General features: G+C 62.0%; 1 protein-coding gene and 1 long non-coding RNA gene across 2 annotated transcripts in view; one reads left to right on the top strand and one right to left on the bottom strand.

Annotated features, from left to right (window-relative positions):
• Positions 1 to 19,861, top strand: part of POU2F2 (POU class 2 homeobox 2) — a 61,345-nt gene extending 41,484 nt beyond the window's left edge. Inside the window, 18 exon segments of the mRNA XM_056797032.1 lie at positions 7,470 to 7,535; positions 7,626 to 7,660; positions 7,752 to 7,808; positions 8,915 to 9,031; positions 9,304 to 9,531; positions 10,792 to 10,897; positions 11,443 to 11,534; positions 12,227 to 12,388; positions 12,756 to 12,897; positions 14,009 to 14,157; positions 14,239 to 14,424; positions 16,428 to 16,494; positions 18,023 to 18,227; positions 18,346 to 18,419; positions 19,369 to 19,512; positions 19,515 to 19,609; positions 19,612 to 19,678; positions 19,681 to 19,861. Of these exon segments, the coding sequence (XP_056653010.1) occupies positions 7,470 to 7,535; positions 7,626 to 7,660; positions 7,752 to 7,808; positions 8,915 to 9,031; positions 9,304 to 9,531; positions 10,792 to 10,897; positions 11,443 to 11,534; positions 12,227 to 12,388; positions 12,756 to 12,897; positions 14,009 to 14,157; positions 14,239 to 14,424; positions 16,428 to 16,494; positions 18,023 to 18,227; positions 18,346 to 18,419; positions 19,369 to 19,512; positions 19,515 to 19,609; positions 19,612 to 19,678; positions 19,681 to 19,718 (2,030 nt within the window). The 3' untranslated portion in view covers positions 19,719 to 19,861.
• LOC130454073 (uncharacterized) lies at positions 12,816 to 15,152 on the bottom strand. The gene is made up of 3 exons (XR_008911741.1): positions 14,902 to 15,152; positions 14,253 to 14,318; positions 12,816 to 13,597 (listed from the first exon to the last, which is right to left on the bottom strand). It is a non-coding gene; the product is annotated as an uncharacterized LOC130454073 (long non-coding RNA).
• Positions 19,862 to 20,658: the final 797 nt, after the last annotated feature.

Below are 20,658 nucleotides of genomic sequence, written 5' to 3'. Positions count from 1 at the left end.
GCTCTCTCCCTGGCATTCCCTGTTCTAAGCTCTCTCCTCCCAGGCACTCCCTGTTCTAGACTCTCCCTGGCACCCCCTGTTCTAGGCTCTCTCCCTGGCATTCCCTGTTCTAGGCTCTCCCTGTTATAGTCTCCTCCCAGGCACTCACTGTTCTAGGCTCTCTCCCCCCAGGCACTCCCTGTTCTAGACTCTCCCTGGCACTCCCTGTTCGAGGCTCTCTCCCCGACGCTCCCTGTTCTAGACTCTCCCTGTCCCTCCCTGTTCTAGGCTCTCTCCCCGTCACTCCCTGTTCTAAGCTCTCTCCTCCCAGGCACTCCCTGTTCTAGACTCTCCCTGTCCCTCCCTGTTCTAGACTCTCTCCCTGACATTCCCTGTTCTAAGCTCTCTCCCCCAGGCACTCCCTGTTCTAGGCTCTCTCCTCCCAGGCACGCCCTGTTCTAGACTCTCCCTGTCCCTCCCTGTTCTAGGCTCTCTCCCCGACATTCCCTGTTCTAAGCTCTCTCCTCCCAGGCACTCCCTGTTCTAGACTCTCCCTGTCCCTCCCTGTTCTAGGCTCTCTCCCCGACATTCCCTGTTCTAAGCTCTCTCCTCCCAGGCACTCCCTGTTCTAGACTCTCCCTGTCCCTCCCTGTTCTAGGCTCTCTCCCCAGGTACTCCCCATTCTAGGCTCTCTCCCCATTCTAGACTCTCCCCCAGGCACTCCCTGTTCTAGGCTCTCTCCCCCCAGGCACTCCCTGTTCTAGGCTCTCTCCTCCCAGGCACGCCCTGTTCTAGACTCTCCCTGTCCCTCCCTGTTCTAGGCTCTCTCACCGACATTCCCTGTTCTAAGCTCTCTCCTCCCAGGCACTCCCTGTTCTAGACTCTCCCTGTCCCTCCCTGTTCTAGGCTCTCTCCCCCCGGCACTCCTGTGCTAAGGGCTCTTGAGGTCTCGTGCGTTGGGTATGCCTCGGGTTCTGCCAGCTGCCCCCAAAGCCTGGGCAGCCTCGTGGGGGCGTCCATGACCGTCTCAGGGTCTTTCCTGAGAGCAGCTTTCCTACAGGTGGGCGCTGGGTGGCTGGGTCCGGCCGTGGGTCCTCTCTGGCGGGCCGTTTCCTCATCTGCCAGATGGGAACGAGGTGGCTGCCGCTGGAGCCGGGAGGGGTAAATGCTCTGGAGCGGCCTGCTGGACGCCTGGCTGGGGCAGGGTGGGGGGCTCAGCCTTCCCCGCCCCCTCTTCTGCCTCGATTCCACGGGAAAGGGAGGGTCAAGCGGAGAGGCCTGGCCTTGGGGCTGGGCAGGGCCCGGCTCTTCTCTCAGAACAGGGACCAAGGCCAAGGGCTGCAGAGGAGCCTCCCGGCCTGGAGAGCGGCGGGTCTCCAGGTGGTGTCCGCCGCTGCTTCACAAAGGCGTCTCCTGGCTGCTGGGATCTGCTCACTTGTCTGCCGTCGGCGCGCAATAGTCGCTTACGAAATGCTCATTGACCGACTGTTGATACGTAGTGAGCTGGTGGTCCACGGAAACGTCTTGATCTTTTTCTATGTTTTAACCTTTACTTTCCGTCTTGGGATCGATACTAAGAATCGGTTCTAGGGCAGAAGAGTGGTGAGAGCCAGGCCGTTGGGGTTAAGGGACTGTCCAGGGTCATACCGCTAAGACAAGTCTGGCCAGACTCGAACCCAGGTCCGACTATTCTCTGGGCTCCTGACCACGCCTCTGCCTCTCGTTCTGGTGAGAGATTTTCTGAGGCCCGGCCTGGGTCCCATCTCCCCCGGGTTCCGGTTTGCCAGGATCTATTGGTCGGCCGGGCCTTCTGCGAAGCCGCCAAGCTGCCTGGGCGCCCTGGGCCCTGGACTCGGGCCCATCCGCAGAAGGCCTGGGGAGCCGAGGCGGGCGTCCTGCTTGGGGCCGAGTATGGAGGCCCAGGTCTGGGGAATGGGCTCGGGCTTCCCGCCGTGGCTGGCATTTACATCCGGGTCAAGGGTGGCAGGCGCGGGTGGGCTCGGGGTTCGAGGTCAGGACGGGCGGGAGGAAGGGCTCCTGAAGATGGGCTTCGGCAGGCTAGGAAAGTGGAGGAAAGGCTACGGAGGGTTCAAGGAGTCGCCTTCCCTGGCAAAGTCCTCTTTGGATGATGTCACATCTCAAAAGGTTCTGTGCAAACAAAAGCAATGCAGCCAAAATGAGGAGGGAAGCCACAGACTGGAAAGTCTTAGGACAGCATTCTCCGACCAGGGTCAGGAAGGGAGCCGGGCCGAGAGCGGCTGCTCTGGAGAGATTGTGGGGCTGGGGGCGGGCTGCGGGCCCCCGGAGAGGGGGGGACGTCCGGCGTGGGAAGGAAGCCAACAGGCCGGCCGGCCGGAGGTGCTCCTCTGGGGAGGAGGCGAGAAGAGGCAGCGCAACCCGCACGGGCCTTCGTTCTCTGGGGAGCCGCCTCGCAGAAAAGGGATGGACCAGACGGATCCTGCTGGGCCCGGAAGACAGGAGGAGCAGTGGGGGGACGGCTGGCCAAAGGAGCTTGAGAGGAGAGTCGGGGCTGGCAGAAGATCCCTGAAAGGAGCGAGGCCGGTGGGGCCCCTGTAGAGGCGGGGGACCCCCTTCCGCCCACCTTGTCCGACAGGCTGCCCCCTCAGCGCCTCGGCCGCTCAACGCCGTCCTTCTTCGCCTTGGTAAACCACAGTCCGAGACAGAAGGCTGCGTGAAGAGGCTGGCAGCTAGGAAGCCCGCAGGGAGCCAGTCTTGAACCCAGGCCTTCCCGACTCCTGGCCTTTAGCCACCCCTCCCCCACTTATCCCCGCTCTCTCGGCCAACAGGACAGACACGCTTGAGCCTCCCCCAAACCTTCACCCCATTGTTGCGTCGTCTCCGCCTCCCTTCCCTTCCCTCAGCCTTCCGCAGGCGGCCTTCTGCCCTCCTCACCCTAGTGACGCCCCCGTCTCTGAGGCACCCAGCAGCCTCTCAGCGGCCGCTCCCGGGGCTCCCCAGCTTGCCCTGTGGGTCCCCCTCCCTGTTGGTCAGCCCCCCGGATTTCATGGCCATCTCCTCCGGGGCCTCTCAGCCCTCTTCCCTGCCCTGCTCTCTGCCAGAGGGCCCGGGGACTCCCGTAACTCCAGGTGCCCAAACCAGAGCCACCTCCTCTCCTCACCCGCCCAGGACCTTGCTCTGGAAGCAGCCGACAGCCCCATCCTCCATTCAGCCACCCTAAAGGCAGCCCTGATGATCTCACCCCTTCAGTACACTTCTCTGGCTCCCCGTGGCCTCTCGTGGCTCCCTATGGCCTTCCCATGGCTCCCCATGACTCTCCATGGCCCCTGTGGCTCTCTGTGGCCTCCCCAGTCCCCTCTGTGACCTCCCTGTCCCCCCCGTGTCACCCTGTGGTTCCCCATGGCTCTCCATGGGCTCCCCGTGGCCCCCCTGTGCCTCCCCGTGGCCTCCTGTGGCTCCCTATGGCCTTCCCATGGCTCCCCATGACTCTCCATGGCTCCTGTGGCTCTCTGTGGCCTCCCCAGTCCCCTCTGTGGCCTCCCTGTCCCCCCCCGTGGCCCTCTGTGGCTCTCCATAGACTCCCTGTGGCCCCCTGTGGCTCTCCGTGGCCTCCTGTGGCTCCCTATGGCCTTCCCATGGCTCCCCATGACTCTCCATGGCCCCTGTGGCTCTCTGTGGCCTCCCCAGTCCCCTCTGTGGCCTCCCTGTCCCCCCGCCCGTGTTGCCCTGTGGCTCTCCGTGGGCTCCCTGTGGCCCCCTGTGGCTCTCCGTGGGCTCCCCGTGGCCCCCCTGTGGCCCTCTGTGGCTCCCCATGGGCTCCCCGTGGCCCCCCCGTGCCTCCCCGTGGCCCTCTGTGGCTCTCCGTGGGCTCACCGAGGCCTCCTCATGGCCTCCAGGATCAGGCATGAAAGGCGGGTTTGGCATTCCACACAAAGCCTCGGTCCCCTGCTGCCTTCCTAAAGCCCTTACTTCGCCTTACACTTCACACTGCATCGAGGCCCTGGGCCGAAGGGACTGGCCCAGGGTCGCCAGCTAGGAAGGGCCTGACCAGAAGTGAACCCAGGACCCCCATGCCCTGAGTGACTCCCCATCGGCGGAGCTGCCCAGGGCCCCCTTTCCTGGGACAGCGGCCTCCGGATCTTCTTTCCTCTCGGGGCTCTGGCCACGGCCGTCTCCCGTGCCTGGGCCTCTCTCGCTCCTCGTCTGCTTCCAGGCTTCTTTAAGTTCCAGCTGAAACCCCACCTTCTCCAGGAAGCCTCTTCCTCTGTCCCCCAGCAGCAGCATGAATAGGCGTTTACTGGGCCCACTGGGGAGTTAGGGCTCCGCTCAGGCTGAGCTCCTGGGGCAGGACCGAACGTGGAGGGCTTCTGAGGAGCCACGGAGGGAGGCCCCCCTCCTGTTTATACCAGATGCTGGAGGGGGAGACTGGCTGGCCTGGGCTGCGAGTTCTGTCTGCGTGGCGGGGAGGCCCTCCAAGCCCGCTTCCCCCTATGTAACATGGCATCTGGGGGGGGGGTTGGGCCCCCCAGGCCTGCCCAGTTCTCTCCAAGTCCTGATGTTCCGAGAGGACGCCGGGCAGCCAGCCGAGGCTGGTCATTGCCCGCTTGTCGTTGTTCTTAGACAAAGGAAAGTCAATGTTGGATAAGGAAGCGGTAAAAGATTACGGTGTGTCTGGAGCCAAAGAGCTGCTTCAGATGCAGGGCCTCAGTTCCTCTACTTGTTAAATGGGGAGAGGGGGAGTGGGATGCCAGGGGATCAGGGTTCACATCCCCTCCATGACTTTCAGTTCTCTAGGCTGTAGTGTTTGCGGCTGGAAAATGGGGAGCTTGGACCAGGCATGCCCCCTGACTTTAAATCTAGATCCTATGGGTTGGTAGTTACTACTAAGGGCCTCCAGCTCTGACCCCCCCATTCTCAGGGCCCTGCCAGCTCTGACCCCCCCATTCTCAGGGCCCTGCCAGCTCTGACCCCCCCATTCTCAGGGCCCTGCCAGCTCTGAGCCTCATTCTCAGGGCCCTGCCAGCTCTGACCCCCGTTCTTGGCCCTGCCAGCTTTGAGCCCCCATTCTCAGGGCCCTGCCAGCTCTAAGCCCCATTCTCAGGGCCCTGCCAGCTTTGAGCCCCCATTCTCAGGGCCCTGCCAGCTCTAAGCCTCATTCTCAGGGCCCTGCCAGCTCTGAGCCTCATTCTCAGGGCCCTGCCAGCTTTGAGCCCCCATTCTCAGGGCCCTGCCAGCTCTAAGCCTCATTCTCAGGGCCCTGCCAGCTCTGAGCCTCATTCTCAGGGCCCTGCCAGCTTTGAGCCCCCATTCTCAGGGCCCTGCCAGCTCTGACCCCCGTTCTTGGCCCTGCCAGCTTTGAGCCCCCATTCTCAGGGCCCTGCCAGCTCTAAGCCCCATTCTCAGGGCCCTGCCAGCTTTGAGCCCCCATTCTCAGGGCCCTGCCAGCTCTAAGCCTCATTCTCAGGGCCCTGCCAGCTTTGAGCCCCCATTCTCAGGGCCCTGCCAGCTCTGACCCCCCATTCTCAGGGCCCTGCCAGCTCTGACCCCCGTTCTTGGCCCTGCCAGCTCTGAGCCTCATTCTCAGGGCCCTGCCAGCTTTGAGCCCCCATTCTCAGGGCCCTGCCAGCTCTGACCCCCCCATTCTCAGGGCCCTGCCAGCTCTGACCCCCCCATTCTCAGGGCCCTGCCAGCTCTGAGCCTCATTCTCAGGGCCCTGCCAGCTCTGACCCCCGTTCTTGGCCCTGCCAGCTTTGAGCCCCCATTCTCAGGGCCCTGCCAGCTCTAAGCCCCATTCTCAGGGCCCTGCCAGCTTTGAGCCCCCATTCTCAGGGCCCTGCCAGCTCTAAGCCTCATTCTCAGGGCCCTGCCAGCTCTGAGCCTCATTCTCAGGGCCCTGCCAGCTTTGAGCCCCCATTCTCAGGGCCCTGCCAGCTTTGAGCCCCCATTCTCAGGGCCCTGCCAGCTCTGACCCCCGTTCTTGGCCCTGCCAGCTTTGAGCCCCCATTCTCAGGGCCCTGCCAGCTCTAAGCCCCATTCTCAGGGCCCTGCCAGCTTTGAGCCCCCATTCTCAGGGCCCTGCCAGCTCTAAGCCTCATTCTCAGGGCCCTGCCAGCTCTGAGCCTCATTCTCAGGGCCCTGCCAGCTTTGAGCCCCCATTCTCAGGGCCCTGCCAGCTCTGACCCCCGTTCTTGGCCCTGCCAGCTTTGAGCCCCCATTCTCAGGGCCCTGCCAGCTCTAAGCCCCATTCTCAGGGCCCTGCCAGCTTTGAGCCCCCATTCTCAGGGCCCTGCCAGCTCTAAGCCTCATTCTCAGGGCCCTGCCAGCTTTGAGCCCCCATTCTCAGGGCCCTGCCAGCTCTGACCCCCCATTCTCAGGGCCCTGCCAGCTCTGACCCCCGTTCTTGGCCCTGCCAGCTCTGAGCCTCATTCTCAGGGCCCTGCCAGCTTTGAGCCCCCATTCTCAGGGCCCTGCCAGCTCTGACCCCCATTCTCAGGGCCCTGCCAGCTTTGAGCCCCCATTCTCAGGGCCCTGCCAGTTTTGAGCCCCCATTCTCAGGGCCCTGCCAGCTCTGACCCCCCCATTCTCAGGGCCCTGCCAGCTTTGAGCCCCCATTCTCAGGGCCCTGCCAGTTTTGAGCCCCCATTCTCAGGGCCCTGCCAGCTCTGAGCCTCATTCTCAGGGCCCTGCCAGCTCTGACCCCCCATTCTCAGGGCCCTGCCAGCTTTGAGCCCCCATTCTCAGGGCCCTACCAGTTTTGAGCCCCCATTCTTAGGGCCCTGCCAGCTTTGAGCCCCCATTCTCAGGGCCCTGCCAGTTTTGAGCCCCCATTCTCAGGGCCCTGCCAGCTCTGAGCCTCATTCTCAGGGCCCTGCCAGCTTTGAGCCCCCGTTCTCAGCCCTGCCAGCTCTGACCCCTGTTCTCGGCCCTGCCAGCTCTGAGCCCCATTCTCAGGGCCTTCTCATCCCTGATGGTCTGTCCTAAGCCTCCTCTGGACTCTGAGGTCCTGTGTTCTAGGATCCGTGTTCTCCAGCTCTGACCCTCCAAGCCCGGAGGGTGTGTGTTCCCTGACTTTGCTCTAGCTAGAAGGAGGCCGAGGCCTGTTTGTGCACTTGGGGCTCTGCTTGCGTTCAGCAAGGCGGAGGAGAGGATGAGCCCCCCTGGGGCCTGAGACTGGGGGAGGGAAGGGCCGAGGGCTGGTGAATCACAGCGTGGAGTTGCTGATGCACCCCAATCCCCAGAGCCCCGTCCCACCGCCCGCTCCTTGCTGCTCACAGCGGAAAACGTGCCTCACCCGAAACCTGCTGCTGGGACGGAGGACTGCGGCCTCCTCTGTTAGGCTCCCATCTGGGTGCCGGCCCGGCCTCCCGTCTGGCCCAACGAGCTCACAGTGGCCCCCCGGCTCTGGGCAGGGGCCCCCTCCCGGGCCTCCGGCGGGCTGGATGGTTCTGGTGAGGGCGGGACGCCGGGGTCTGGAGGGGCTCGGAGCCTCCACTCTGCCTCTTCTCTCGCAGAAATAAGAATGTCTAAGCCCCTGGAGCCGGAGAAGCCAGGTTTGGACTCTCAGTCAGAGCACACAGGTAGGCAGGTTCTGCTGGGGGGCCGTGGCAAGTGGGGGAGCCCCAGGAGGAGGGTGGGGGGTCATTGCTCTTCCTTCCCTCTCCTCGCAGATACAGAAACCAATGGACCAGACTCAAACCATCAGGTGAGGCGGGGAGCAGTGGGGGGGGGGCAGGCCTGGGGTGTGCTGGGCCTCAGACACTCACCTCCCCCTTCCCCTCCTGCTCTCCTTCCAGAACCCCCAGAATAAGGCCTCCTCGTTTTCCTTGTCCCCGACGGGTCCCAGCACTAAGGTAAGAAGGGAGCTTGCAAAGCCTGCAGGATGGTGGGGAAAGGGACCTGGGAGGCTGGGGGCAGAGGGCCCGGGGGGGGGGGGCAGAGGGCCCAGGGGATAATGGGGGGGCAGAGGGCGGGGGGGGGCAGAGGGTCCAGAGTACAGAGGGCCCGGGGGGCTGGGGGCAGAGGGCCTGGGGGGGCTGGGGGCAGAGGGCCTGGGGGGGCTGGGGGCAGAGGGCCGGGGGGGGCAGAGGGCCCAGGGGATAATGGGGGGGCAGAGGGCGGGGGGGGGGGTCTGGAGTACAGAGGGCCCAGGGTGGGGCTGGAGTACAGAGGGCCCAGGCTGGGCTGTCCCAAAACCTCTGAGGCTTCGGGGCATCAGCAAAGAAGTTTCTCCTTCCCACCCGCCTGCCCCAAAACTATGACTCATCCCGTCTCCTTCCCCTTCCCCTGGGGTTCAGGGGTGGGGGGTTGGCTGGGGAAATCCCCCCTGGGGCCCCAGGGTATGAACAACAGGAAACTGAGGGCCCAGCCCCCATCCCTACTTCCCTGCCTGGCCCTGGCTCTGCCCTGCCTCTGAGCACCTCCAGACCCTCCCTCCACCCCAAGAACATGAAAAGGGGGCGGCCGGGAGGCCGGAAGGCGGGCGCTAGAGCGGGAAGGGCCAGGAGAGGAGGCAGGGATGGGGTGTGCTGGCACCATCCTGCCAGGAGGCTTCTCTGCCCCGGCAGGGCAGTCATGGAGATGGGGAGATGCAGAATAGGATGGGGGTAGAGAGGAATGAGGTTGGAGCTGGGTTCAAATCTGGCCTCGGGCCCTTCCTGGCTGCTCTTTGCAGAAGGGAAGGGAGAGGCCCGGAGGAGGAGAGGGTGAGCGGGGCGCCTGAGGGGGCCGGCTCCCAGGGAGAGCTCCAGAGGTTCATCCTAGGCCAGTCCGCCTCGGACTCCTTTTACAGATGAGGAAACTGAGGCAGAGGAGGGACACGTCCAAGGGGGCACAAAAGAGGCAGACTGGAAGCCGGGGGAAGGGGGGAAGGGTGGCGAGAGGGCCAGAGGGGGGCGGCTGGGGCCCTCCCCAGAGGCCGGCGTCTAAACTGGGTCTTCGGCTGTCTCTCCCCTCGCAGATCAAGGCTGAAGACTCCGGCGGCGACCCGGCCCCTGTGGCCCCCCCGCCGCCGCCCCCCGCCCAGCCCCATCTGCCCCAGGCCCAGCTCATGTTGGCTGGCGGTCAGCTGGCTGGGGTAAGTGCCCGGAATGGGCTGGGGGCTGGGAGGGAGCCGGGGGCCCCGCCGGTGTAGACGGGGAGACCGAGGCCCAGCCAGGCTGCACCGGCCCGCTCTGCTTGGCGGCACTGCGGAACGTCTGGGTTCCGGGTGCGGCCGCTCTCCTTCCGTCCCGCTCGGCTCTCTCCTCGGACGCTTGCGGCTCGGCTCTCGGGCTCCGTGACTAACCCGCCGCCTCTGCTCTCTCTCCGCTCCCCCGCTGTCGCGGCCTGCTTTCCCGCCTCCCCCAGCTCACGGCCCTGATGCCCACCCAGCAGCAGCTCCTCTTGCAGCAGGCTCAGGCCCAGCTCCTGGCGGCGGCCGTCCAGCAGTCCAACGCCGCCGCCGCCGCCAATGCCGCCGCCGCCGCCGCCGCCGCCCCTTCTGGGGGGGGCGACCTGCCGCCGCAGCCCCCCGCAAGCCAGCCCCCGGCGACCCCCCAGCTCACCCTGTCCCAGCCCATCCAGCTCACGGCCCAGGTAAGGCGGCGGGCCGAGCGGCGGCGGGGGCTCCCCGTGCCCACCTGGGGTCGCTCTCGCTGATGGATACGCCGACGTCTCCCCCGGCCCGGGCAGGGCCCCTCTCCAGAGAAAAGACCCCAAATCCCCAAGCAAGGAGCCAACTCAGAACCTAGAACATAAACTGGGAGACCCGGGAGGGTTGGAACGGATCGGGGCCTAGAACAGGGAGGGTCAGAACTGGCTGGGATAGTCTAGAAGAGGGAGATCCAGAACTGGCTGGGAGGGTCTAGGACAGGGAGGGCCAGATATGGCTGGGAGAGTCTAGAATAGGGAGGGGCAGAGCTGGCTGGAGGAATCTAGAACATGGAGGATCAGAACTGGCTGGGAGGGTCTAGAACAAGGAGTCAATGCTAGCTGGAGCCTACAAAAGGGAGGGTCAGAACTGGCCGGGAGGGTCTAGAACAGGGAGAGCCAGAACTGGCTGGAAGAGTCTAGAATAGAGAGCCAGAACTGGTCGGGAGGGTCTAGAACAGGGAGGGTCAGGACTGGATGGGAAGGTCTAGAACAAGGAGAGTCAATGCTGGCTAGAGTCTATAAAAGGGAGGGTCAGAACTGCCTGGGAGGGTCTAGGACAGGGAGGGCCAGATATGGCTGGGAGAGTCTAGAATAGGGAGGGGCAGAGCTGGCTGGAGGAATCTAGAACATGGAGGATCAGAACTGGCTGGGAGGGTCTAGAACAAGGAGTCAATGCTAGCTGGAGCCTACAAAAGGGAGGGTCAGAACTGGCCGGGAGGGTCTAGAACAGGGAGAGCCAGAACTGGCTGGAAGAGTCTAGAATAGAGAGCCAGAACTGGTCGGGAGGGTCTAGAACAGGGAGGGTCAGGACTGGCTGGAAGAGTCTAGAATAGAGAGCCAGAACTGACTGGGAGGGTCTAGAACAGGGAGGGTCAGAACTGGCTGGGGGAGTTTAGAACAGAGAGGGTCAGAACTGGCTGGGAGAGTCTAGAACAGGGAGAGTCAACGCTGGCTGGGGGAGTCTAGAACAGGGAGGGTCAGAACTGGCTGCGAGAGTCTAGAACAGGGAGGGTCAGAACTGGCTGCGAGAGTCTAGAACAGGGAGGGTCAATGCTAGGAGGCTCTTAGAACCCCCCCCACCCCCTTGTTGCTGTGTGGACAGCTGGGGGCACTGTTCTGGCTCGGGATCCCATCACCCAGGGGACCCCTGCCTGGCTCCTCTGGGGTGCCCTGAGCCTCACTCAGTTCCTTCCCTCCCCCCAGGACATCCAGCAGCTCCTTCAGCTCCAGCAGCTCGTCCTTGTCCCCGGGCACCACCTCCAGTCACCTGCACAGTTCTTGCTGCCACAAACCCAACAGGGTCAGCCAGGTAAGGCTGTCAGGGGAGCTGCAGGAGGGGCCTGCCCAGAGCCCTTTGCGCAGCCCTCTGGCGCCCCCTTGTGAAGGGTGATGGGAGCCTTGGAAGGGGTTGGTCCACCTCCAGGGCCGGGAGCTCAGGCCTTCTCAATAAGCTTTAGCTGCTGAGAGCCCCTTTCTCAGCTCCCCTGGATCACCTCACCTCGTGTCTGGGTTCTGGGCCAGTTCAGCCCCATCTAGAATCCTAGCCTGGAAGAGCAGAGAGACGCTGCTTAGCCTGACCCGTATGTGGGCAGAAATGCCTGTTATGGCATCCTGGTCGGGAGGTCATCTCAGCAGCCCGAATGGCCTGAAGTCCTTTGGGGACAGGGAGCTCACTACCTTTTGAGAGCCCGCCCCACAAGGGGAGCCACCATGGCTGGGCAGCTCCTGGCTTTGGGCTTTGCCTGGCCCTGCTGGTCCCTGCTTGGAAGGGGGCGGCACCGTTCTAGCCTCCTAGCAGGGCCCAAATCCCCTCAGGCCACCTTTGTTGCCTAACACATGCACTGTCTCCTCCAGGCCTGCTCCCAACACCAAATCTGTTCCAGCTACCTCAGCAAAGCCAGGGAGCCCTCCTGACCTCCCAGCCCCGGGCCGGGCTCCCTACCCAGGTAAGCAGTTGCCCGAGAGGGAGGGAGGCCAGGGCAGGAGTGCACCCAAGGAGCAGGGCTGGGGCTGCAGCTTTCCTGTGCCAGGCTCTCGGGCCCAGGAGAGGCGCCGCCCTGCCGTCTGGCTGGCTCAAATGGGCAGGCAGGGCCTCGGGCGGGTGCGAGGACAACAGCCGAGTCCAGAGGCTCCCCACAGGGCCAGCCGGCCCCCAACTACCAAAAGGAACGAGGGTCCCCCCAGTCACCCAGACCGCCTTCAGACACCATCTAGACTCTGTGAGGCCCACAGTCTCATGAGATCCCAGGCCCAGGCCCACAAACTGTGTGGACTTGGGGGTCTGCTTCATGCCTCCGGGCCTGTCCCCCATCTGCAAAAGGGGTGTAAGATGGGTTGTTGTATCAAAGTTGGAACGAGCATTATCTGGGGAACAGATTACCCCCCTTCTTCAGACTGGAATGTGGAGAGCAGAGGCTTCCCCGGGGCCCCCCATGGGCAGTACGGACAGCTTGGGAGTCCCCCACCCCACAGGCTTTGGGACATGACAGTGTGATGTTCCAAGTGCTCAGACAGTTACCAGGAGAGGGCTGGGCTTGTCAAGGATGATGCCTGAGGGAAGGGACGGGGCCTCCTGCGGAGGAGTCAAGGCCCAGAGACAGCCCGGAGACCCCAGACTCCCCCTCCTTTTGTCCCACAGACAGTGACCCGACCCACGCTGCCCGATCCTCACCTCTCGCACTCGCAGCCCACCAAATGCCTGGAGCCGCCCTCCCACCCTGAGGAGCCCAGCGACCTTGAGGAGCTGGAACAGTTTGCTCGAACCTTCAAACAGAGGAGAATCAAGCTGGGTTTCACTCAGGTCTGGGGCTGAGCAGTGGGGCAGGGAGGGAGAGGAGAGAGCAGCCCCTTGAGGAGACCATTCGGGCTACCTGCAGGACCCTTTGGGAAGCCCCGAAGGGCCTGGGTGGGGAGATCTCAAAACCTCCCGGAACCCCAAGATGGTTTTGCAAAGCCCTCCAATGTGTGCAGAAAGAACCTCACCACGTCAAGACCCCCCATTCCCTACGATCTGCCTCTTCTGCAGAAGTGCAGGAGAGAGCCTGGGGAGGGCTCCACAGCCCTCCTTTACAGGAGTAATGAGGAGGGGCTGGGGTCGGGAGGGGGCGCAGCTGAGGAGCAGACCCACATCCCTAGGCTGCCCACCAGACCCCGTGTTCCTCCTTTAGGGCGACGTGGGCCTGGCCATGGGCAAGTTGTACGGCAACGACTTCAGCCAGACGACCATCTCGCGCTTTGAGGCGCTCAACCTTAGCTTTAAGAACATGTGCAAACTGAAGCCCCTTTTGGAAAAATGGCTCAACGATGCCGGTGCGTGTCCCAGCTGGGGCTCTAGAAAAGGAGCCGCTGTCCAAGGTCCTGGGGAGAGGGCTCAGCCTCTGGCTTAGAAAAGAGCTGCTGACCGCTGTCCAAGGTTCTAGGGAGAGGGCTCAGCCTCTGGCTTAGAAAAGAGCTGCTGACCGCTGTCCAAGGTTCTAGGGAGAGGGCTCAACCTCTGGATTAGAAAAGAGCTGCTGACCGCTGTCCAAGGTTCTAGGGAGAGGGCTCAGCCTCTGGCTTAGAAAAGAGCTGCTGACCGCTGTCCAAGGTTCTAGGGAGAGGGCTCAGCCTCTGGCTTAGAAAAGAGCTGCTGACCGCTGTCCAAGGTTCTAGGGAGAGGGCTCAGCCTCTGGCTTAGAAAAGAGCTGCTGACCGCTGTCCAAGGTTCTAGGGAGAGGGCTCAGCCTCTGGCTTAGAAAAGAGCTGCTGACCGCTGTCCAAGGTTCTAGGGAGAGGGCTCAGCCTCTGGATTAGAAAAGAGGTGCTGCCCGCTGTCCAAGGTCCTAGGAAGACTGGCTTAGAAAAGAGCCGCTGACTGCTGTCCAAGGTCCTGGGGAGAGGTCAGCCTCTGCCCTAGAAAAGAGCCGCTATCCACGGTTTTGGGGAGAGGGCTCAGCCCCTAGCCTAGAAAAGGAGCCGCTGACTACTGTCCAAGGTTCTGGGGTGGGGTGGGCGGCCCAGAGCAGAGGTCCTGAGAAGGCAGAGGAATGATCCTCATCAGTGCCCTGCCTGGGGTGTGTTTTTTAATCTGAGGCGCCCACAAGAGGGGGAATCTCCCCTTGAGAGAGAGCTCCTCCTCAGGGAGGTGCCTGAGGTGGGGGAATTATGCGGGGGCAGATAAGCCAGACAGGATATTCTCTGAGGGTCCTTCTAGTCCTAGAACTCGATGGGGCCCAAAAGAACGGCCAGGAACTGTCTCAATAGTGGGGATCTTGGCAGGGAAACAGGGCACTGGAGAAGGGGCTGGGGTTGAGGAGGAGCTGGCAAGAGGGGCTGAGGAGTCATTGGGCAGGGCGAGAGGGGCTTGGGAGATTCCGGGGGGCTGGGGAGGGCAGGCTGGATGCTGAGTCCTCTCCTCTCCATGTCCTCCTCCTGGGTACAGAGACCATGTCTGTGGACTCCAGCCTGCCCAGTCCTAACCAGCTGACCAATCCCAGCCTGGGCTTCGATGGGCTCCCAGGCCGGCGGCGCAAGAAGAGGACAAGCATTGAGACGAATGTCCGCTTCGCCTTAGAGAAGAGCTTTCTAGCGGTGAGAAGCCCTCCCATCTTTGTCTCGCTCCTTTGGAGCCTGCTCGGGCTGCCACTCACCTCCCGCTTCTCTCCCCCCCAGAACCAGAAGCCTACCTCAGAGGAGATCCTGCTGATTGCGGAACAGCTGCACATGGAGAAGGAGGTGATCCGTGTCTGGTTCTGCAACCGGCGCCAAAAGGAGAAGAGAATTAACCCCTGCAGCGCTGCCCCCATGCTTCCCAGCCCGGGCAAGCCAGCGGCCTACAGCCCCCACCTCGGGCCTGGGGTACTGTGTCCTCCCCTCCCCCAAACACCCACAGGGATACTCAGAGATCTGGAGACCCCCCATCCCCCAAGGAACCCCAGACAGGTCTCACTGATCCACAGTCCCCATCGATCACAGGGGGACACACCTAGACACAGGGGCACATGCCATCAGTCCTTGGATCACCAACCTCCAAAATATCTCAGAGGCCAGCTAGTCCAGCCCCCTCATTTTGCAGATGAGAAAACAGGGCTAAATGACTTATCCAGGGTCACACAGCTAGGAAGTGTCTGAGGCCAGATTTGACCCCAGATATTCCTGGAGGACAGTAGGAAGTCTAGGGAGTGAGATGGGAGGGCATTCCGTCCCACGGAGGGGGACCACTTGTCCAAGGTCTGGCTGAGGTTGAGAGGTCAAGTCAGGGGAACAGGTTGGATCAGTCTGGCTGGAATGTCAGTGACCCAAAGGATAAGAAAGCATGAGAAGGGGACAGGGTACCAGGCTGTGTTCAGGGTTCAGAGCAGAGCTGTGGCATTTGGGGCTGGTATTTGTCCTCGAGGCAGTAGGGACTTGTGAGCAGGGGAGATTCTTAGTCTGGCAGCTGTGTGGATGGTGGGTTGGAGAGGGCAGAGCTTGGAGACCCAGAGACCACCTCAGACTGCTGAAATCAGCAGAGAAGAGAGGATGAGGTACACAGCTGTGTGAGCACTCACACACACACACACACACACACACACACACACACACACACACACACACACACACACTGTTGTGAAGCTTGGCCAGAGATGGAGTGGTCTTAAAAGACCTGATATGCCCGGGACCTTGTTCCCTCTCCTATTCCCCACCTTGTCTAGCTCTCAGCTCGCTAACACAGCCTCCAAGAAACATCCCTCCAGCCATCCCTCTGTTCTTCCATCCCTCCCTCCCTCTCTCTCTCCCTCCATTCCTCTGTTCTGTCCACCCTTCCATCCTTTCTAGTATTCCCTGAGCTTCTGCTGTGCACTAAGAATTGGCCGAGCCAACAAGCCACACTCCCGACTCTTAGGGAACGTGGCACCTCACACCCACTTCCACCGATGACTTGATTTAAACAGTAGATATAGGCGAGGATCGGGGTTGGCGCAGGAGAAGGTCGTTCTTTGATTGGCAGAAAGGTGTCACTTTTGGAGATGGCTGCTGGCCTCTCCGGCCCAGGCTCCATCCTTAGTGCCTGCCAGAGAGGATTCCATTCTGTTTGCACCACAGAGTGAAGCATTCACAGGCTTCCATCTTCAAGTTTAACCAACAACTCTGTGATGTTAGCCAGAAAAGCTGCCCCAAAACGCTCAGTGACTAGCACTGTGAAGCACTCAGAGCTGAGGGGCTCCTGTTTTCAGGGGGGCCAAGTCTTTTGGCGAGGGATTTCCCTCAGGCCCTCTATGAAGTTGGAGCCCCCTTGGGGCCCCTGGCAGGTCTCCCCCTACAGTCTAGGGCTGTTTCCCAAAGGAGGGTGCGGAGAACATTCCCGCCTTACCCTTTGTGACTGCATTGAAGGCCCCATGACCAGTGACCACGGACTAGGTGGAGAAAAGCCCCATCAGGTTCCATGACGAAAACTCAGTCCAGAATTCACAGGGTTACTGTGGGGGGCCTTGAGTGGGTTCTCACTTGAATGCTAGCTATTATTCAGCCCTTTGGGTTAAGCACCGAATTTGTTTGGGGGCCCTGAAAAAGCATCCCCCCCCCCCGTTGAGGATGCCCTCCCTCTTGAAATCCTCTATGGCCCTTCCCAGCTCTAGAATGCCCCAAGCTGCCTATCCCAAAGATCAGCTGAGGGTGACACCTGGCACCCACCTTGGCCACCCCCTTCATCTTTCTCCCATTCTCCAGTCTCTGCCAATCACCTGGGTGGAGGAGGGAAAGAAAACTGGTTATTCCCAATCTCTGAGCATGCTGGGAGCCTCCATCAGTCTGCCTAGGAACCCCCACTGGCGTGCTGGCTGGGATTCACATCCTAATCACCTTCATCCTCATCTCTCCAGGTCACACCTCAGGGGGCTGGGGGGACCCTGCCATTGTCCCCGCCTTCCAGCAGTCTGAGCACAACAGGTCAGTTGCTGGGAGCAAGAATGGAGGAACAGGGTGGGCTTTGGGACCTAAACTGGGGCATGAGGAAGAGGCCGAGGAGGGGAGGGGAGGTGAGGAGAGAGGAAAGGAAGGGAGGGGAGAGGAGAGGAGGGGAGGGGAGAGGGGGGGAAGGGAGGGGAAAGGAGGGGAAGAGAGGGGAGAGGAGAGGAAGGGAGGGGAGAGGAAGAGAGAGGAGAGGGAGGGGAGAGGAGGGGAAAGGAGAGGAAGAAAGGGGAGAGGAGGAGAGGGGAGAGGAGAGGAAAGGAGGGGAGAGGAAGAGAGAGGAGAGGGAGGGGAGAGGAGGGGAAAGGAGAGGAAGAAAGGGGAGAGGAGGAGAGGGGAGAGGAGAGGAAGGGAGGGGAGAGGAGGGGAAAAGGGAGGGGAGGAGAGAGGAGAGAAGGGGAAGGGAGGAGAGAGGAGAGGAAGAGAGGGGAAAAGAGAGGAATAAAGGGAAGAGGAGAGGAGGGGGGAGGAGAGGCGGGGAGGAGAGGGGAGGGGAAGAGAGGGGAAAGGAGAGGAAGAAAGGGGAGAGGGGAGAGGAGAGGAAGGGAGGGAAAGGGAGGGGAAAGGAGGAGAAGAGAGGGGAAAGGAGAGGAAGAAAGGGGAGAGGAGGAGAGGGGAGAGGAGAAGAAGAGAGGGGAGAGGAAGAGAGAGGAGAGGGAGGGGAGAGGAGAGGGAGGGGAGAGGAGGGGAAAGGCGGGGAAGAGGGGAAAGGAGAGGAAGAAAGGGGAGAGGAGGAGAGAGGAGGGGAAAAGGGAGGGGAGGAGAGAGGAGAGAAGGGGAAGGGAGGAGAGAGGAGGGGAAGAGAGGGGAAAGGAGAGGAAGAAAGGGGAGAGGAGGAGAAAGGAGGGGAAAAGGGAGGGGAGGAGAGAGGAGAGAAGGGGAAGGGAGGGGAAAGGAGGAGAAGAGAGGGGAAAGGAGAGGAAGAAAGGGGAGAGGAGGAGAGGGGAGAGGAGAAGAAGGGAGGGGAGAGGAAGAGAGAGGAGAGGGAGAGGAGAGGAGAGGAGGGAGGGGAGAGGAGGGGAAAGGGGGGAAGAGGGGAAAGGAGAGGAAGAAAGGGGAGAGGAGGGGAAAAGGGAGGGGAGGAGAGAGGAGAGAAGGGGAAGGGAGGAGAGAGGAGGGGAAGAGAGGGGAAAGGAGAGGAAGAAAGGGGAGAGGAGGAGAGGGGAGGGGAGAAGAGGGGAAGGGAGGGAAAAGGAGAGGAAGAAAGGGGAGAGGAGGGGAGGGGAGAGGAGAGGAAGAAAGAGGAGAGGAGGGGAGGGGAGAGTAGGAAGGGAGGGGAGAGGAAAGGAGAGGAGGGGAGAGGAGAGGAAGAGAGGGGAGAGGAGAGGAAGGGAGGGGAGAGGAGAGGAATGGGAGGGAGGGGAGGGGAGAAGGGGGGAGAGGAGGACTCCTTCTCTGCCACTCACCAGCTGGCCATGGGACTTGGGACAACTCCCTTCTAGACTAAATGATCCCCAGGTCCTGTTAGCTCTGGCATTCAATGAGTCTGCCATTCTCTCTCTCCTAGTTACTACCTTGTCCTCAGCTGTGGGGACCCTCCACCCCAGTCGGACACCTGGAGGGGGCAGCAGTGGGGGTGGGGCCGTGACCCCCCTCAACTCTATCCCCTCCATCACCCCCCCACCGCCTGCCACCACCAACAGCACAAACCCCAGCCCCCAAGGCAGCCATGCGGCGGCCATCGGCCTGTCAGGCCTGAACCCCAGCACAGGGTAAGTCTGGGGCAAGGGGAGGGCGAGAAGTTGGTGCTGCTGCTGTGAGAGGCCATGCCCCCTGCCCCTGCTAACCCCCTGCCTTCCCCCATTAACCCCTCTGCTTTGCCTCTTCTAGAAGCACAATGGTGGGGCTGAGCTCGGGGTTGAGTCCGGCTCTCATGGGCAACAACCCTTTGGCCACCATTCAAGGTGCGTCGCCTTAAATCCCACTCCCATTGTCCCCCAGCCATCACACCATCCATGCCTGCAAAGGACATCGGGGAGCTCTGGGGCAGGGATGGAAATGGGGCTCCCAGCTTCTGTGATGGGCAGAGTGTGTGTGTGTGAAAGAGAGACAGAGAGAGAGAGAGAGAAGGAGAGAGAGAGAGAGAGAGAGAGAGAGAGAGAGAGAGAGAGAGAGAGAGAGAGAGAGAGAGAGAGAGAGAGAGAGAGAGAGAGAGAGAGAATAGAGAGAGGGAGAGAGAAAAAGGGAAAGACAGCAAGGGAGAAGGAAAGGGATTGAGAGCGGAGGAGGGAGGGAGGGAGGGAGGGATGGAGGAGGGAGGGAGGAGAGAGAGGCAAAGACAGACAGACCCAGAGACTGAGAGGGAGAGCTAGAGAGGGGGAGGAAGAGACGACACAGAGACAGAGAGAGACAGAGTTCAGGCCAAGGCTTCTGTGGGATGGCCTCACCCTTAGGCTCCTGGCACCCCCTCCCTTCCCTTCCCTCCCTCAGCAGCTCCTGGCATCACTCCCTGCTCCAGTCTTCTCATTGCATTACTCCATCGCATCTCCAGTCTCGCTGTACTTCCAGAATGAGGAAGATAGTCGGGGGGGGGGGGGGGGGGGGGGCGCGGTGCGGGGCTTGAGGGGGCTAATAGAAAGAAGCGCCCCAGGTGAGGGAAAATAGTGTCAGGGAGAAGCTGGCTTCTTGCTGGGGGGATCCGAGTGTAACTGCTCAGTACTACAGAACGTCAGAGGTAGGAGAGAGCCCAGAACCCGGGAAGCCAGAGCCCGTAAAGCCCTAGAGGCAGGAGGGCCCCAAGAGGCCGCCCCGATAACTACAGATGGGCAAATGACTCCTCTGAGAGGAAAAGGGGTTTGGCTGGGTGGCCCCGAGTCTGCCCGCCCCCACCTCCAGCTCGTTCTCTCTCTCCAGCCCTGGCCTCTGGTGGAACTCTCCCCCTTACCAGCCTTGACGCCAGCGGGAACCTGGTCCTGGGGGCAGCCGGGGGCCCCCCGGGGAGTCCAGGCATCGTGACCTCACCGCTCTTCCTGAACCATGCCGGGCTGCCCCTGCTCAGTGCCCCCCCGGGGTGGGCCTCGTATCGGCAGCCGCGGCCGCCGTGGCAGCCTCCATCTCCACCAAGTCCCCAGCCTCTCCTCCTCCTCGTCCTCGTCCTCCTCCTCTTCCTCCTCTTCTTCCTCTTCCTCCTCCTCCTCCTCCTCTTGCATCGAGACAGCAGCACAGACCCCGGAGGGCCTGAGGCAGGGGCCAAATCGGAATGAAGCCTCTCCTCCGCCTTTCCCAGCCACTATCCCCCCGGCCCCCTCTGGTCTCCCCTGGCGGCAGGGGACAGCGGCGGGGGATCGAGGTGAGGGTCCGGAGCCGGAGAAGGCGCGGAGGAGACACCCAAAGCCCCCCCGGAAGAGCAAACCAAACAAAAAGAAAGGAAAGCCAAATAGAAACAGACATAACCAGCCGCCCAGACTGAGCCGGGGCGAACGGAAGAAACCAAAAAACGAAACCAAAAACCCAGTCCAGAGCCAGACCTTCGTGCGCTCACCGCTCACCGCTATAACACCAAATAGCCGCGTCTCCCTCCCTCCCCGGAGACGGGCCGCCTCCGCCGCGCTCCCGCTCCCAGCTGACGCCCAGGGGCTCCGGGGCCCCCACCTACCCAGTGGAAAAGGAGAACGTGCCGGGCCCCGGAGGGTGGGGGAGGAAGGGGTGGGGGTGGGGGGTCGGGGGAGGGCACAACCTGTGGATTTTTCTTTTCCAGAAACCAAAAGGGACAGGGCCCGAGAAACCTCACACCAAATAGCCGGTAGCTTCATCCAAAGGCCTGTATAGACCCCGTAGCGTGGTCGTCCCCCACCCTCTCCCGGCCTGGGGGGCGGGGGAGGGGACGCGTTTGAACCGCTCTTTTTTTCTTCTTTTCTTTTTGACACGGAGAGAGGAAAGGGGGAGGGGGAGACCCTCCCCCTCCCCCTTTAGCCCTCCCGCGTCCTCCTCCGGCCCTTTGGCCGCGTGAATCCGAACTCGCGGGCTCCTCGGCCCTTCTGGTTCTGTGCTTAGGGAGTGAGGTCTGGGAGGGGGGCGTGGCAGAGCACGGCAGGGCACTCCTGTCTGCCAGCTTCCGCGTCCCTCTCCCTCATCTCTTAAAAACAAACTAAAAAAAAAACAAAAAAAAAACTCATATTCCAGTGCCTATCCGTGGGATCGTTC

Source organism: Monodelphis domestica, chromosome 4 (genome assembly GCF_027887165.1).
Source record: "Monodelphis domestica isolate mMonDom1 chromosome 4, mMonDom1.pri, whole genome shotgun sequence".
Taxonomy (NCBI): Eukaryota; Metazoa; Chordata; class Mammalia; order Didelphimorphia; family Didelphidae; genus Monodelphis; species Monodelphis domestica.
The sequence above is the reverse complement of the archived record's forward strand: the minus strand, read 5'-3'. Positions and strand labels throughout refer to the sequence as shown.